General features: G+C 40.7%; 1 protein-coding gene across 1 annotated transcript in view; it reads right to left on the bottom strand.

Moving 5' to 3' along the window:
• The window catches only part of FGF12 (fibroblast growth factor 12), a 440,873-nt gene extending 425,778 nt beyond the window's left edge, over positions 1-15,095 (bottom strand). Inside the window, exons 1-2 of the mRNA XM_016200049.2 lie at positions 15,028-15,095; positions 14,744-14,886 (exon numbers count right to left, since the gene is read on the bottom strand). Of these exons, the coding sequence (XP_016055535.1) occupies positions 14,744-14,756 (13 nt within the window). The 5' untranslated portion in view covers positions 14,757-14,886; positions 15,028-15,095. The remainder of the gene's footprint in view (positions 1-14,743; positions 14,887-15,027) is intronic.
• Positions 15,096-16,853: the final 1,758 nt, after the last annotated feature.

Below are 16,853 nucleotides of genomic sequence, written 5' to 3'. Positions count from 1 at the left end.
TGCATTTAAATTCTGAAAGACAATTATTTCAACATAGAATTCTATACCCACACAAATTATTGTTCAAATACAAGGTGGGGAAAATTAAGTATTTTCAGATATGCAAAGGCCCAGAAAATTAACTACTATGTATCTTTTCTCCACCATATTAGGGAGTGAACTAGGAAAGAACACAGAGAACTGGAAATTCAAATAGCCCGGCAGAGATTTTCCAGGGTGATGGAAGGACGATCCCAGGATTAAATCAGTGTCCAGGGCATAGAAGGAAGTCAGAAGCTTCTGAGAGAGATTACTTCCAGGACACAGACTTAAAAAAAAATAAAATCTGTGCATCTGAATGTCTTGACATGAGGCTAATATCACTGGCAGAGACTTGGAGCTAAATAATGAAAAGTATGTAGAAAGCCGAGCAAACAAAAAACAAGACAACTATCAACCACAGAAAAAAACAAAATCTTAAGAGGAAAGAAAGAATAAACATAGATTAACTTGGCATAGTCATAAAAAGCATTTACCTAGTCAAAATAATGTAACAACTACATACTGATCCCAACAAAGAAGTGATGTAACAGGCCTGGGAAGATGGTGGGATGGGAAGGATGCCTGTTGTGGTGAGAATGCAATTATGAGAGAGATGAAAACTTCATTTCCATGGTGGAGCATGAAAAACAGAGGTAAGAAATTGAGAGGCAGTAAGAAAATAATATTATTTAGAATATGGAAGTAAATATAAAAAAGAGTTGAAAGTGTTTCTCTCTGGAGAGAAAAAATTGAGGGAAGGCACAAGGAACTTTGATAATATACTTTCTATGAGACAAAAAAAAAATGTTAAAAAAAAAAAAAGCAAAGGAGAAAACCCCCTCAAATTGTATTCATGAGGAATCGTCTTTCTATCTGTCTTGCTTCAGGAACATTTCTGAAGGGTTGAATAGCACCGGAGGCTGCAGGGTGCCCTCTGACACCCTCACATCTTCACTAAGACCTGATTCAATGGTCAGTTGAGATGAAAGGAGGTTGCTCAGAGAAAAGACAAGGCTGCCCTGGCCATCTGTCTCACTGCGCCTTATGGTTATTAGATGAAAATCATCTGCTGACCTTCATTTTCAAAATCTTGTTCATAAATCTTTCACCAGCCAGGCTGAGACCTTCTCTATACAAGGTATTCTGGATTTGAACCATTGATTGTGGCTGTCCAGTTTGGCAGTGTCTTCCTAGAACCGTTTTAAGACTCTGATCCAAAAGTAATATCTTTGTAGAGTTACCATATTTACAGGTCTGTGTTGAGTTACCACTAAAAGCTCAGACTAGAAAGTATTATGCTTGGAATTTGCTTAAACAGTTAAGTAAACCTGAATCCATCAGACTCAGCAAAAGTCCATGGCTATGATTTTGTACCAGAGGTTATAATAAGGCAGTTTTGAGATACTTACTGATAGCTCCATTTCACCAAGCGCTTAATATATGCCAGGCAGTGTGGTAAGCACTTTCATGTATTATCTCATTTAATCTTCAAAATAACCCTATGACTAGATACTGTTATTATCTCCATTATATAGATGAGAAAATCTAGGTTTAGGGAAATGAGTAAACCTTGCCCAATATCTTCAGCTAGAAAGCAGACAGACAAAAACCAAAACCAGAATTCAGTTCAGAAACTGCTGTTTTTAATTTATTTTCTCTAAAAAGAGCCAGAATATCAAAAGATACCATTGAAAGAGTGATCATAAAGTTGAAGGCTAATATATTTCTTGCACGAGTCTTCATATATTTAAGGATAGAACAGTTTCAGGGACTTGATTTAAATAGTTGCAACGTGCCTACATATTAGTACTTGCATAGTGTTGCCCTATTATGGTAATTCTGAGACTTGATAATAATTTAAAGATCTTCACGGAGCAATTTTTGAACCAAAACATTTCAAAAAGATTCTTTTGACCATTTTCCTAAAATACCAATCTATTAGTTTTAATGTAAAAATTTAGGGGGATTGAGAGCCAAAAGGAAACAGAAATGAAACTCACACTTCCATTAGGTAAAGGAAGCATGTCAGCAGCAGAGGGTGGCAAAGGTCAGAGGATGAATACTGAGCATAGCATATCCTCTGTCCACGGAGTGTGCTTGCAGAAATGCCTTGCTTGGTAGGGTGGATATATTCCTGAAAACCTAGAGAATAATAGATTTGCAAGTAGAATTGTATTCTAAAAACCCTGGAATCTAATTTTTCAAAGACATCTATATTAATATTTTTGAAATGTAATTTATCAGCCACATTATATAATTTGTAACAGGCCTGCCCGATTTTCTCCCGAATTTTTCTTTATGACTTATCATTCATGGTATCTGTCTCCCAGCCTACCTGTTTCATGAGGGCAGGGACTTTGTCTTGCCACTACTATATTCAGCACCTAGAACAGTGTCCAGCATAACAAATATTTGCTAGATGAATGAATTAACCAATCACTTAATCTTTTCCTAGTTGCTACATGTACAGGGGTGGGAAAAAGTAGGTTTACAGTTGTTAGCATAGAAAAAGACATGCAGGTTATGATTATTATAATAGCTTTATTAACTCAAAAGAATGTCACAATGCAACTGTAACCCTACTTTTGTCCACCCATATATGTTAATGACCCTTTACCTTTGCTTATACCATTCCATCAGCCTGGGATACTTCTCCGATGTTTCAGTCCCATCTCTTCTGCAAGACCAAACTCAAATGCCAACTCCTTTTTACTGTATTCCCACAGATTATATTTCTATATTTGGTGTAATAGTAGAGGATGTGAACCTTGTCTCACTCATTGGTTCCTGGCCTATAACTCCTACTTAGAGCAATGCACACAGGAGATACAATCGTGAAAGTAAATGCAAAATTTAGTCTACATTTTCACATGCATTGTCAGCTGTCAGCTTCTCCTAGGCTTCTGTTTGTGTCTGTCTTCAAAAGCCAGTCTGTGAGGTCTCCGTGAGGTCAGAAACTGTGTCACTTTTCATGTTGAGTCCCGATGATAAGCAATGTGCATGGCACAGATAAATGGATGAATGTATGCATCCATGGATTTCCTTATTAATATACTAGCCAGTGTGGTTGTGGGCATGCTGGGTGATTTTCTAGATGTAATCTTGTTGACTCATTTAAAGTGTAGAGTTCCTCATGAGAATGTTACCCTAAGACCCCTTATCTGACATTCTTCAATAATCAGCTAAATATACATGTATTGCTAGATAAAACATCCAAGTACAAGGGAATCTTAAACTAGATTGTCTACTCCAGTGGTTCTCAAAATGTGATCCCTAGACTAGCAGCATCAGCAGCCCCTGGGAACTTGGTAGAGATGCAAACTCTTGGGCCCACCCCAGACCCACTGAATCAGACAGAAACTATGGGAGTGAGACCCAAAAGTCTGTGTTCTAATGAACCGCTAGGTTATTATGATGAACACTAAAGTCTGCAAACCCCTAACTGGGCACATTGGGCAGAAAGCTGTCCTCACTATTCTGACATAAACAATGGAAAGTTTCCTAGACCAACAACGTCAACATTCCTGTCACAAGAGTAAAGTTTTCTCTTCTGAGGAAACTGGATTTCATGTTAGGCCAGACAATGGGAACAAATTAGTAAAATCTGATCAAAAAGATCAGCAAATTAACCAATCGATGCCACTACACTAATTTTTATAGCATGACAAACCAGTACGTCTTAAAAAGTATCATTTTAAACTGTATCCCACAGCTGTGTGGCAACACAGAGAAATGAGTGAACAGAACCAGAATAGATAAATGAGCAAACTAATGAGAGCAGCAAGGGTCAGCAGGCCATAGAAAAGCATGAAGGAGTGGAACCGATTCTAGACCAGTCACGGCTGGTGTGAAAGGCGGGTAGGGGAAGGAGTAGGTAGGAAGAGAAGCAGGGCAGCAGCTTCCCGCATCAGGCAGGGATCCTGCCACGCATCAGGAATGTCACGTGTGGTGGTGCGAAGGATACCGAACACTGCGTCTAGTTCTGTGCAAAGAGGCTACCATGACAGAGGGGAGGCTGAGGCCAGGATCCAACCCCACCCAGGAACGCAGGAAGTAGTAAGCCTAAGGGTCAGATACAAACCCCCAAAGCAGAAGCTGTTGTTACTGGATGCTGATTTTATGTTCCGTTCTTTATATATATTCTCTTTATTTGTCCCACTAACCCTGAGAGAGCAATTGTACAAATGAGGACTCAAAGACACAGAGGTACATCTTACCTGAGTCATAGGGATTCACACGTTGCTAGTTGTGGACGTGATTTCAAGTTTTGTAATCTTTCTCCTACACAAACAAGCCTCGCAGAGAGGCAGAGCAGCTATTCCAGGAGAGCTGGGAAAAGGAAGCTGCAGCTCCGCACTTACTGAAGCCCCTGGGTTTGGAGCCAACCCCAGGCACAGGAGAGCAGTGAGCTCTTCCTCAAACCCACCTGAGAGCAGGCAGGAACCGCTGATGTCCCTCCAAACCTGGTTCTCGTTGGTCCACGGTTTGGGGAAGACTGAGCCTGCAGAGGTCAGGCACCTTGAAGGTTAACGAAGTATACACTCAATTTTAGGTGTATGTAAACAGCTAGATTATTTTTTCAGTACCTAATTGATTTACCAGACTTGAAAAAGTATACCTTAGGTGTTGGCTAAGTGGTTAAGCTCACAGACTCTTGAAGCCAGCCTGCCAAGTTACTTAACATCTCGATGCCCGGGTTTTTCACTCCTTGAAATAGGGATAGCAGTAGTGCCTGCCTTATTGGATTGTTGTAAGGATTAACTGAGTCAATATATATAAAACACAGTGTTTGGTACATAGTAAAAGATATGTAAACATTATTTCAAAAGAATCCGTTATCTCAAGTATCCTCTCAATATTTCACATGAGTAAAGCACAGAATCATGAAGCATGAAGAGATTTCCTTGAGTTCAGTTTAAGTAGGTTTGTTTAAACGTTTATCACTGAGTCTAATATCTTGTGTACTATGCTTTATTAAAAAAAACTATCATGAACTATTGATGAAAGCTTTGAAAAAGGAAAAGAATTCCCTCACAGCCCAATCACCATTACCTAAATATTGGCATATTACCATCTACTCTTTGTCCCTGGACATATAAATTTTACATTACTGTAATCAGTACATATATTCTCATCACTGGTTTGTTTGTTTTTTGTTTTTTAATCCTTACCTGAGGATATTTTTTCCATTGCTTTTCAGAGAGAGTAGAAGAGAGAGAGACACACATTAATGCGAGAGAGACACATCAATTAATTGCCTCTTGCATGCACCTAGACCAGGGCCGGGGATCAAGCCTGCAACTGAGGCACATGCCCTGGGCTGGAATCAAACCCGGGACCCTTCAGTCCATGGGCCGACATTCTAACCACTGAGCCAAACCAACTAGGGCATCACATCACAGTTTTTATAATTATCATCATATCACAAGTATTTCAATTATAACTCATGCTTATAAACATGTTAATGGCTGTTAAATAGTTCACCCCATCACTATATTTTACTATTTGCACAATCAAGAAATTCAGCTTATTAACCATAAAATTCTTTTACTTTCTATAACTTTCATCTGGATACCAAAAAAATGATTCTTCTATCTAAAGTGATCAGTAGTCAATCACATATCAGAAGAGATGATTATTGGTTTTTAAATTGTTTGAAGATCGTGAGAGATCAAGTGAAATTATTTTAGAATATGCTGCTAATGATTGAGAACTGAGAGAATCAAACGACCATCCTATAATGTTGGTAGAACACTCAATTCTTGAACTCAGCATTATTCTGTTGGCTTTTCCTTTTTCTCGAGGGGGCATGCTGGTTAGGGTTGGAGGGAGGAGAAACTATATCCACCAAATCAACACATATGACTAATGTATAAATAAACTAACCTTAATTGTAAAACAATATGTGTGAGAGTAAAAAAAAAAGTTACAAAAACATAGTGCACAATCTGCTGAGCAAAAATGCCACTGAGTTAGTCAAAGAAATAGGAGAGACCAAGGTGCCAACCACAAATCCTTAAACAGAACATATCCACTGTAGCTCCTACATAAACACATCACAATGCTGGTCCTTCAACTCCAGAGTTGAAAAGAACCTTGCCTCTAAGCCACTCCTGTTTCACAGGTGAACAAAGAAGGTTAGGGAAAGGAAGTGACCAGCTCAACCTCACACAATGAGCGGCGGCAGGAATCAAGATTCAAATCCAAGTCTCCAGACACCCAAGCCAGGGTCTTCTCCTCAAGGCCCCGGCAGCCATCCCCAGGTCAGACATAGTTGGGCCTCTACTGTGGTCACAGTCGTGCAATCTACAAACAGCCAAGTAGCAATTTTCCAGAAGTCTTAGTGCTTTCTCACTTTGGAACCAAATTAATTCTTCAACCCAGTTCAACTGCTCAACCCAGTTATAGACCCAACAACTTCAGTCACACAAAGCAAAGCATTAAAAAGCTAGCTCAAACCAACAGTGGGTCCTTAAAAATTAATGTGGTAGCTATGACCACCCTCCTTTATTTTCTATAGATGTCAAGTCTAAATAGGATCAAGTAAGGGAAGAACACAAACAAGCTAAATAAGCAGTTCCTCTGTAATAAGAAAGTAGAAATTAATAGGCAGACAGAGGTAAAGAATGGCTTAGGACACTGAGCTCCGGAGAGAAGGAAGAGATTTTTTCCCCAGGTTCCACCAATGAATGGAGGGACTAGAACATGAACCCAGGTTCTCTAGTGTATCATCTAATGTCCATTTCATTTCATCAGAACATGCATGTGTTTCCTACGCCTCTGTGAATCACCCCAGTATACAATCTCGTGCAACCAGCATGCATATCCCAGTTTGAAAAGCTTGGCCTTCGAGAATCTAACACATAGTAGATACTCAGTAAATGCTGCTTATCAAATAAAGCAATCAATCATCTTGTTCTAAAATTGCTTTGTTGTCTCCTCTGCCTTCCTATCATTGAGGGGTTTGCTCTACGTGCATTATCAGTTTGCTTTTCATGCTGATGTTGATGCAAAGCCCATAAATAAAAAGTAACAGTGTCATCTCATTTTAAATTTTCCATTGGCTTGCAAATAAAGTGGCATTTACATGGAAACCTTTCTTTTGATACACGGCAAGTATTTCTCCTTTAAGTTCCAGAAGAGAGAAAAAAGTAAACCAAATTCAACTTTAAATTGTGCTGGAAATGCTGAAAATATTTTGAAATGAAAGAAGAGCCTTTGGAGAAAACTGCTTAAATAATCTAATTTTAAACTCTCCAGATTATAACCATTAGAATGATCATGTAATGAATACTATGTAGTTCTCTTGTTTGCAGAGCCTCTAAGCACAATGAGACAAAGCGTGAGAATGAGACAAAGGGCTAAAACATCCTGACATTTTTTTTCACTGTAGAAACATACCTAGATTTTCAGTTTCCAAAAAGCTGAAAGGGCGTTTCCTAATTTGCCTTGTGTTGAGGTTTGCTAGCGCCGTCTGAATGTTAGCAGTGTCTGAGGGTCTGAGCAGAGCCTAATCGCTTCACAGGGTGACAAGTGCAGGGATGAATGGGAGGGGGAGAGATGGGCACTTGGCAGACTGGCCCTGCTGCTTCCTCCTGCCTGCTGGTTAAGCGAATGTTTGATGTGTTTAGTCATCTTCTGAATGGCCTCTGAAAGCTTCTGGATTTTTTTTTTTCCCTGCAGCCTTGTCCCTTTGGGCTGCTTCTCAGGCTAATGGCCAGTCCACAAAGAGAAACAAAAAACGAACCACAGAACGGTAGCTTCCCTTTGCTTCTTTCGCAGAGTTGAAAGCCCGGCTATCAATTATCTGTCCTCTCTGAATCACTGGCGGCGGGGTTTGCTTCAGGTAAAATGCAAGCCAGAGAATGTGCTAAAGAAAGACGGTGTCTGTGGAGAGACAACAGGTGTCCTTTGGGACTTCTGCCAAGGCACCATCCGTTGCATCACAGCCCCAAAGTACCACGGTCTGCCCGGGTAGGAGTCCTACACTCCCAGAGACAAGGAGACAGAGGCCATTTCAGAAAGTAACTGAAGGGAAGAGCAAACTAAAATTAGAACTGCAGACATAGATCCGGGGAAAAACCCCACCGTGCTCTGCATGCCAGGATGCTAAGGAGGAGGTGAGGGTGAAGACGCTGGGGACGCAACGTGTCGTCCTAGCCTCAGACCCTGGCCGTGTCTATCTCTATCCCAAGCCTGTAGTACAGAATTTAGGTCCCTCTTCTGCACATACACTTTCTTAACACCAAAGGGGAGGATGATAAAAGTCAAGGCCGGGCAGAGGGAGTCCAGGAGTGTTCCCGATAAGGGACACAGGTACACGTTATAGTTTCATAGTAACCGCCCTGTAGCTGATCTACGGATCCATAACTGAGAGTGTACATGCTAATCACCTAGGTGCTCTCTAAATATCTGAGTCCCGTGCACCATAAGGTGGGTAGCCGGTGATTCGGATGTGCACCCCTGATTAAGAACCTCTGTTCAAGGCCAGATTTTACAGTCTATGTTTTAAACCTATCCAAGGTACAATACATGACCCAATATATCTCCACCCTCAATTCCACAAGACGTTATATAACTGCCTCACACTAAGCCTGAGCAACATAGAAACAAATAGAGATATTCTAGGAGTTACTGTAAAATATATAACATAAGCTCAAAAGAAGTTCCTTTTGGTAAATGACAGCCTTTGCTTTGCAGAAGGCAATGGAGATGATTTGTTGAGTGTCTGCACAGGATGCTTGCTGCTAAAACTACAAAGGTGGCAAAGGACCAATGTCTCCCCTCCAGGGTCTCACAGTCCAGTGAAAAGACAAATGCAGCTAATAATGATGAAAGACTGACTCTAAAGAACTGTAAATGCTTTATTGGTGAGTTTAATTTCATACTCATGATATTATGGTATGGGGCTTGAGGTTGGTGCAATAATTCTTGTTTTACAGAAAAAGTTAAGATGAGTTGCCTAAGTCACTTAGTCTTTCTGAGCCTCTGTTTTGTTATCTATAAAATTAAGTTAAAATGTCTAATCACAGACTTTTAAGAGAGATGACATAATAAAAGCCCTTTGAAAAAATGCAAACTGTCTCATGAATGTTACTTATGGCTGTTAATACATGAAAAATCAGGAAACCAAATATTAACAAACCCAATATGCCATAACGGTCACTGAGTAGGCACACAACACCATGCCTAGAAGGGGTAGCACTTCAGAGGTTGAAGGCGGAAAGGAACAGGGATAAGAGAACAACAGGAGATAACTCACTAGCCGCCTCCGGACTCCTTACTAACACTAACAAGCCTCACAATGGCCTCCTAAGTCACGCAGTAGATTACCAGCTAGGTATCTAGTCCGTGGGAACAGCTTTTAGAGTAGATACTTAGCTTGAGTTCAAGTGTTCTCCCACACAACAATTTTGTCTAAAGAAACCAAAAGAGGAAGGAAACAGAGGCATTATTGCTACGGAATGTTAAGTGCCTCTCTAGTGGTCATTAATTACTGGGTGATTTTATATTCTAGCCTGCTGGGTAATCTACTCAAACTCTGAAAGATAAATGACATATGATGTTAGGCATGCGTAAGAGACATGTGATGTTAGAAATCCACAACTCTCGAGCCTGTTCGTGTATCCCAAGGATGTAAGTTCCCAAGGGCAAGCCAATGCGCTCTTTATGTCTCAATCCCCTGCGTTTAACAATATGCCTGAACAATGTGGTAATTCAGTAAATATATTGGCAAATAAAATGAACTTCCTGTAATATTTAAGAATCCTGAGACTCAAGAGGAAAACTGAAAGGTCTCATGGTGTAATAGCATTAAAGCTGGAGTAAAGACAGGGAACTCCTATGTCCAATGCCTATCTATCACATTACGCTTTTTACTGCATTATATTTTACTTATCCCACCATGATGGCCTCAGTGTTTTAGTTGTTGTTGTTTTTAACCACAAAGTGGCTTTTCTTAAAATCACTTCCGAGCTCCCTACATGAGTTACTATATAGACATTTCCTTTCTCTCCTGTGGGGTGAACCATCCTGGTTGCAGGGAAATGACTGTTCTATAGATTAAATGCATTAGTTCATGGCTCCGGCTGGACTCATGGATGGTGTGAAACCCAGAAAAGAATTGAATCTTCACTGAGAACATAAATGCATTCTCTACAGAGAAAGCAGTTCAGGTTATTGACTTCTATGTTCTGGAATCAGATTGATGCTTCTGTGGTCCTCTTGGTAGCCAAGCTTATATTGCCTCTCCCAATTTACAGTCTCCTGATGCACAAGCATGGTATGATAAACTAATCAAGGCTATTCAATTCAACATCCACAATCTGAGTCCCGAGAGTACCCATTTACATAGGTAAATGGAAATGTTTTATCTGAGCCAGGCACCTGGGCAGCTGCAGGTATGTTATTCACACAAGGACAATCTGTTAGAGGAGATGGGAGAGTGAGATCTTTAAGATCAGAGATTGCATCTTAGTTTTCTTTTATAGTCTCTGAACTAAGCACATTGGGAACATAGCAGGTGTTCAATAAACATTTGTTTAAATAAAGAGCATAAAAATTACAATGCTGATTATAAGAAAGGCAGTGTATAAGGGACAGACAAGTACTTAGGTCATATAAAGTATGCCAATAAAACATTAATTAGATATAGGGGGTTAAGGGGAGATTTTACGGAGCAAGGGCCACATGAAATAAATCTCAAAAGAGCTGAACACAGATATATGACAATGGGGAAAGGGTAAAGCTAGATTCACTCTGCTAAGATGTACCTGGATTAAAAAGTCTAATATCACACTATCATGGGTATAAACCAGGACATTGTCAGGAGCTCAGAACAGGTAGAAAATAAGTGGTTCAAGATAATTGGGGTAGAAAGTAAATGGCTAGAGGAAGAGCAAGAGGGTATTTAAAAGTGAGTTTGTTTTCTCATCTAACCACGAGACAGGCTATTTCTTTTCCTTCCATTTATATCCTGTCAAATGTAACAAGAAGACCTATACATGATTACAGATCCAAGAGCTTCCATATTGATTAGTGAGATCATATCAAATCTTCTCTACTGAGGGGCCTGAAGTCATTCTCAGATATAATCAGCTCCCTAAAATCCAGACCGGTGCTTCTTAAACTTATTGTGTATATAAATGACCAGCAGATCTTGACGAACTGCAGATGTGATTCAGTAAATGTAGGGAAGGGCCTGAAATTCTGCATTTCTAACAAGTTCCCAAGTAATGTTCATGCTGCTTTAATGTTGCTGTTAATGTGGTCTGTGAACCACACCTTGAATAGCAAGCCTAGACCAGTGGTTAGCTCTAGCTATCCATTAGCACCAATTGGGGAGCTTTTTCAAAATACCAACGCCCAGGTTCCACTCCAGAACCAATTAAAACAGAATGTCTAGAGATGTGGCCTAAGCATCTTTATGCTTTAAAAGCTCTACAAGTGTTTCTAACATGCCAGCCTGATGTTGAGAACATAGCTAAACAAAGGCAGATATAATGTAGTAGACAGGAGAGGAAAAGAAGAGGAGAGGGAGAGAGAGAGAGGATGTGTATAAGACAGATAGATATTGATAGGAAGATTATAGATAATTATAGATAGATAATGATAGATGGTATGTAATTATAGATAGATAATGATAGATAAATAGATTAGATAGATAGATGATAGATAGATGATTGATAGACAGATGATAGATAGAACAAATCTCTTTCCTCACTCTAAATCAATGCTTCTCAAACTTTAATGTGCATACAAATTTACAAATTAATTACCTGAGGATTTTGTTAAAATAAGATTCTGATTCAATAGCCCCTGAGTAAATAACAAGATTCTGCAGTTGAAAAAGCTAGTTTTCAAACCACATTTTGATTATCAAATCAGTGGTTCCCAAACATTGCTGCATCCGGGATCTTTTAAAAACTACCTATCTCTCTTTTCCACCCCAACATTCTGATGTAACTGGCATGGGGTACAACCTAGGCATGAGGATGGTCAGAAAGTATGCCAGGTGATTTTAATGTGCAGCAAAGTTTGCGAACCACTGCGAGGCACAAATTATGTCACAGCTGTTCAGACCATGCATCAACCAGCCCAAACCTCTGAAGTGATATTAATTACCCTGGTGCATAAAGATCACTGGAATTAGATGATGACTTGATTGCTAGGTCAATTGATTTATTTTCCTCTCTTCTTTACCCTGGATGACAGGAAGTGATGCAAAGCAATAAGGAAGAAGCAAAAGAAAATTGACCTTATTCATAAATAACTGAAGTTCAACTTGCTACAGACCTTGGACAAGTGTTCAAAGAAAGATTTTCAAATGCTAGAGGTAATGTGAAGGTTGTCAAATGCCAGCGACAGGATTCAAGAGTAACTGGGCCATTAGAACTTTATCTGGGATGAAGAACTCTTGAACCCTCAAATGAATCATGCCATAATGCTTTTTTAATCTACCTTAAAAGAGTTTCCAGTAGAAAAAACAATTACATGTACTTATACTTGGGAACACCTTCCTAGAAACAGATGTGAATCAGTTGGGGAAAGAAATCTGTATATAGCAGCAAAAAGTATAAAAGATGAACTAATTTGAATGGGATACAGATACACACTTCTCAATATACTCTTTTTTTCCTTCTATAATAAAAATTTTACGTTAGCTACAAGTTTTAGCTGTGCTATTGGCATCAACTTAGAAAATAAGGCCAATATGGGGGAAAAAGTATCCATTCTTAATGTGATCACTACCTGGCTAATTCAGCTTTGTAAGGGAAATCCAAGAACTAACACACATAAAAACTTTCATCATGTCTTTTGTGTGAGGCAATTATGGTACCTCTGCAAAATTACCACACTATTGGCTTGGGGCAAAATTTTTCATTGCCTTTTGGTCAATGCTGTGATTCATGCCTGTGTCATTGTTTTTTTGGATAAGCACAGAAGTTCTTGCCTGATCCTTCTCAGATATATTTTTCAGATTCTTTCTCCTTTCAAAACTCCCAAGAATGGCAGAATATCTAGAACTCTGTGCTGTCAATTTGCGATATAAACCACCTGGAACTCTGAGTGGCATGTAGTATATTTTAAGGCAAAGGAAGGCAAATAAAAATGTATTGCTAAGAGATACATCCTCTTTATGATGGGCCAGGAACTAGTATATAAATTGGAGCTAAATGTTACCAAGAATCCTTGTCAAAAATAAAAGAGAGAACAAGTTAATAACCGACTAGCAGGTGTCCTCTAAGCACACATACGGAAACTGTTTCATAGTAAAAGGATACTCTCTCTGTCATTAACTTTATGTTCCAGAAATACTTAATGAACTGGAATATTATAGACCTCTCTAAGACTGGTTTCTCATTTTAAAATGGATTCTACAATAAAGTTAATAAATATATGCCTCATTATACTTATAGACATGGATTTTCTCATATATGTACATTATTGTTAGTCATGGAAATGTCCATCAGAGAATCACAAGAATAATTTTTCTAAACTGAAAATTGCCAGCTAGCCTGAATTGATGTCGATTCAGTTCTTTTCATACTGCAAATGCTTACCAAGGTTCAAATAGTTAACCCTATTGATTAAATACTTAAAATACTTTTTTGAACATATACCTTCTGTCATTCAACATGCTAGTCTTATTAATCAGCCCAGAGATATGAAATGCACCACCATTCCCTGATCCTGAACACATTAGCACAATGACTGACATTCCTGGTTTAAAAATAAAACCTTGTTTCAAATATAGCTTCTCTGCTGCTTGGTAATGAATATAGTTTCATTAAAGTTGACATCATTTCTTCTGATTTCACCAGAATCAAGTATATCCAGTATTCCTGCTGGGTGTCTGACCACATCACCTAAGGCTCTTGCAGTCTGGTGGGTGTTTTAAGAAGGAGGGAGAGGAGGAGAGAGAAAAGACCTGCATAGATGGAGTTAAACTCAAAGGATACCCAATCTTACAGTTTTCATAGCCATTTTGGTTTCTTGTATTAAATATGCCATCCAAAGTTGAATTTTACAGTTCGTTTCCCAGTTACTAGGTGTACATCATACAGAACTGCTTAGGAGGAGAATATTAATATATACATGTCCACAACTAGTAAACGCATCATGCTCGGGAGTCAAGCAGTAGTCCCGATACACTGTTCTTCTTAGAGGTCAGTTCTAACGCATGCTGTTTCAAATAGACCCAATTTCCCTGCTGATATCTATTGCAAATGCAGTAGGATGTGGTCATACACACCCAGAAATACCATCTTCGTGGGGTGGGGGTGGAGCAATCCAAACATTTTTTATAGCAATGCATTATTGGATATCAGATACAAACGTGCCTGTCAGCAGTGCTGAAGCAAATGAATTCTGTTTATTCGAGCTCATCCGTTCCATAGAAGAGAAACTGCTTTACCAACACATCTCTCCTCCCCCACCAGCTGAAGACTCTCCCCACCTCCCCTACCCCAAAAAAGAACAAATAAAAACAACTCATCGCACTTCACTAAGCAGCTGATGGAGTATTAAACACCGTCTTCCCAGCTGCGGGAGTTAAAAAGAAGTGGCCCTCCGGCCAGGATTCCCGGTGCTGCAACGGACACAGCATCTCCTCCGAGCGACCTGAGCGATGCTCGCTCCCCAGGCACTGCAGTCCCTCGCGGAGGGCTGCCCGGCCACACGCACAGGCAGGGCAGGTCCCCCGGAGGGGACGGCGACATACCTTTGCTCTCCATGTCGGTCCCCTCGGAGCGCCGGGAAGTTCAATGGAAGTTGGCCGGAAGGTGGGGGCCCGCTTCAGATGCCCAGACCTGGGAAGCCAATCTGATGATTTCGCCCGTACTTCCTTCCTTCCACTCGGGCTTCCTGAAAGATGGGATTTCTTAAGCCCTGAAGCTGCAAGCAGCCACCCAAGGACGCCTCGCAGCGGCAGCAGACCGCCCCTAGGGGGAGAGACCGCGACGCCCGCGGGCGTGGGAATGCGTGCACGCGCCCGCTCGGGGTTACCTGGGCCTGGGGGCCGCCCGCGGGAGCTGTCCTCCGAGCTCGGCGCTGCAGGTGTAGTGACAGATCATCCCACTTCGCTCGCGGGATGTGCGAGTCGCCGGGGCGCTGGCACGCATGCGCAGAGCGTCCTCCCTCCGCCCCCCGCCCCCCGCGCTTCGCTCCCCAACACGGTCCCCGGTTATCCCGGCTGAGCGGCTGGGAAGCAATGCAAAAAATAAACACCGGACTGGATTTTCCTTTGCAAACTAGAAAATGGATTGGGTTGGGCTGCGCCCTCCGGTCCCACAGGATTTTCCAGGATGGATTACGGTATGGCCCCCGAGCTGGATGCAGTTTTGTTCAGAAGGCAAAAGGGAGGGGGGAAAGAGAAGGGGATTGAGGAGTCCTCCTGAAGGGTCATAATTTGGGGTTCTCTCCTCGCTGCTGCAGTAACTTTCCAGGTGTCCGCTTCCCCCTCGCGGACCCACTTCCCCCACAGGGTTTATATTTCTCTTTGCATTCCCCTATTTGTTTTCGTTTTGTTTTGGGGGGGATGGGATGGGAGTAGCCCTGGAGCTAACAAAGGCTAGTATTCTCCCACTTCTTTGCTGCTCAGACTTGAATTTTCTTGCCTCCCTGAGATCCCCTTTGCCCCCACCCCAAAACTTCCATGTGCAGGCTCCAGGCTTGGAAAGTTCTCCAAATAACGTCACTGAGGACATTTTGGGGCGCTTTTTTTAGCTTTTTTCCAACAATCTACCAATAAGTAGAGTCTCTAAAAGTGGGGAGGCACCTTATTGACATAAGTACTTTAAAACTGTAATATCATCGTTCTATGAAGGTGCAGAGGACGAGTGTTTTTGTGTATAAGGCTATAGGAAAGGGTGCAAAGCCAAAAGTTCCTTGAAGTACCACTTTCCTATCAGTGTATTTTGAAAGCCCACACTATATTTAGTTTATCTGCAGAATGTTTAATTGGAAATAAATGTGTGTTTACTACCTATTTTTCTTACAGTAGTCCAAATTCTCCCAAGAGAATATCCTCTCCTTGAGAATAGCAGTCTTATTCTCAGGCATAAAAACAAATCTAGAAAACTCTGTAGCCTGGAGTGGCTAAGAAGAGAGATGCGCAGATTAATCACACTCCACGTTACACAACGATCCCTCCATAGACTTCTAATCCCAATTTTCAAAACACTGAAATACAATAAAATGTACTCCCAACAAGAAACCTGAGGCTGACTCTAATTCAATCTTCTGGTGATTCAGAAGTCATCCTGGGATTTTCCAGTGCTGGAAGGCCTTGATTACAAATATTAATCATGGCGGTTCAGCCAGACTGGGACATTTATTAGTGGAGGGCTCCTGCTCATGAACTGCTGTGGTTTTAACAAAGCCTTCCTCCATGAAGCACTAAGGAATTAAAACCCTGGAGTGTGGGATTACAGAGGCCAAAACCCAGGGTCTGCTAACCTTCGGGCTCTTCAATTGCATGCCCAAGTAAATATTCGAAAAAAATCACTAAACTCGGGATTTCTTTAAATTTTGATAGGTTTAGGAAGTAGGCTAAGGGTGAGAGTAGAGTTGTTCCTTAAGAACAATAGTCTATTACTTCCTTAAACGTGTTCTTAATGAAGCTCACCAGATACTTATTTTCTCACTATCACAATCTGGTAAAATATTATGATGAGTATACGTATATATGAAGACAGGTGGATGAAGAGAAAGATAGAGAAGAAAAAAACAGAGAGGTGAATGGTTAGAAAGAGAAGTATACCCAAGAACACACATGAGAGAGACATCAACCAAGAGGTGAGGAAGAGACCAGAGGAAAGGGGACTAGGTTG

The sequence above is a fragment of the Miniopterus natalensis genome, chromosome 6, assembly GCF_054644295.1.
Source record: "Miniopterus natalensis isolate mMinNat1 chromosome 6, mMinNat1.hap1, whole genome shotgun sequence".
Classification (NCBI taxonomy): Eukaryota; Metazoa; Chordata; class Mammalia; order Chiroptera; family Miniopteridae; genus Miniopterus; species Miniopterus natalensis.
Note: the sequence above shows the minus strand (reverse complement) of the source record. Positions and strands in the feature narration are given on the sequence as shown.